A 638-nucleotide genomic window follows, 5' to 3' on the forward strand; every position below is an offset into this window, starting at 1 on the left:
AAATGACAGAATTTTCATTTTTGGGTGAACTGTCCCTTTAAGTGTCTAAATGCTTTCTAAAACATCGTCTAGTCTCTTCTCAGCAATGGCAATCAAAGTTCTGGTGATTGATTGAATCATTCTGTGATCCTCAGATGATGTGCGGTGTCGCTGAAGAACAGTCACCTCTTCCAAGCTCTTAGTGACATCTGAAGTCTGAATTGTTTGCTTTGGCCTCATAAAGACGCCAGCAGAGAGTTTCACAGCAGCTGGATTGCTTTAGACTCACTGTCATACATACACATCCTGATATCGTTTAGGGAAGGTTCTGAGGTTCTGCAGCATTATCATGACGTGTCGGGACCGCACACTTGAGTTTCAGTCGGCTTGTAAGTCACTGCAGGGGAGACAGTTACAGGTATGACTATATTAAATATATTTATAATAATATTTTAAAGGATAAATAATAGTACACTTTACATAATTTTTTTTTAAATAATTTACTGACCTATTTCTTTCTGTCATTAAACACAATTTATACTAGGCAGAATGTGAGCTTTTCTTTACATCAAAAGTAAATGGTGATTTATACTGCTAAACTCCAAAAAGGCACTATGCAAGATATATAAAAGCAGTATAAAGAAGAAGGTTCTCCTTTG

General features: G+C 36.5%; 1 protein-coding gene across 1 annotated transcript in view; it reads left to right on the forward strand.

Moving 5' to 3' along the window:
• The first annotated feature begins 97 nt into the window (after positions 1-97).
• Positions 98-638, forward strand: part of LOC107577801 (syntaxin-5-like) — a 2,346-nt gene continuing 1,805 nt past the window's right edge. Inside the window, exon 1 of the mRNA XM_016263834.1 lies at positions 98-397. Within this exon, the coding sequence (XP_016119320.1) occupies positions 329-397 (69 nt within the window). The 5' untranslated portion in view covers positions 98-328. The remainder of the gene's footprint in view (positions 398-638) is intronic.

Source organism: Sinocyclocheilus grahami, unplaced genomic scaffold (genome assembly GCF_001515645.1).
Source record: "Sinocyclocheilus grahami isolate Dianchi unplaced genomic scaffold, SAMN03320097.WGS_v1.1 scaffold7283.1, whole genome shotgun sequence".
Taxonomy (NCBI): domain Eukaryota; kingdom Metazoa; phylum Chordata; class Actinopteri; order Cypriniformes; family Cyprinidae; genus Sinocyclocheilus; species Sinocyclocheilus grahami.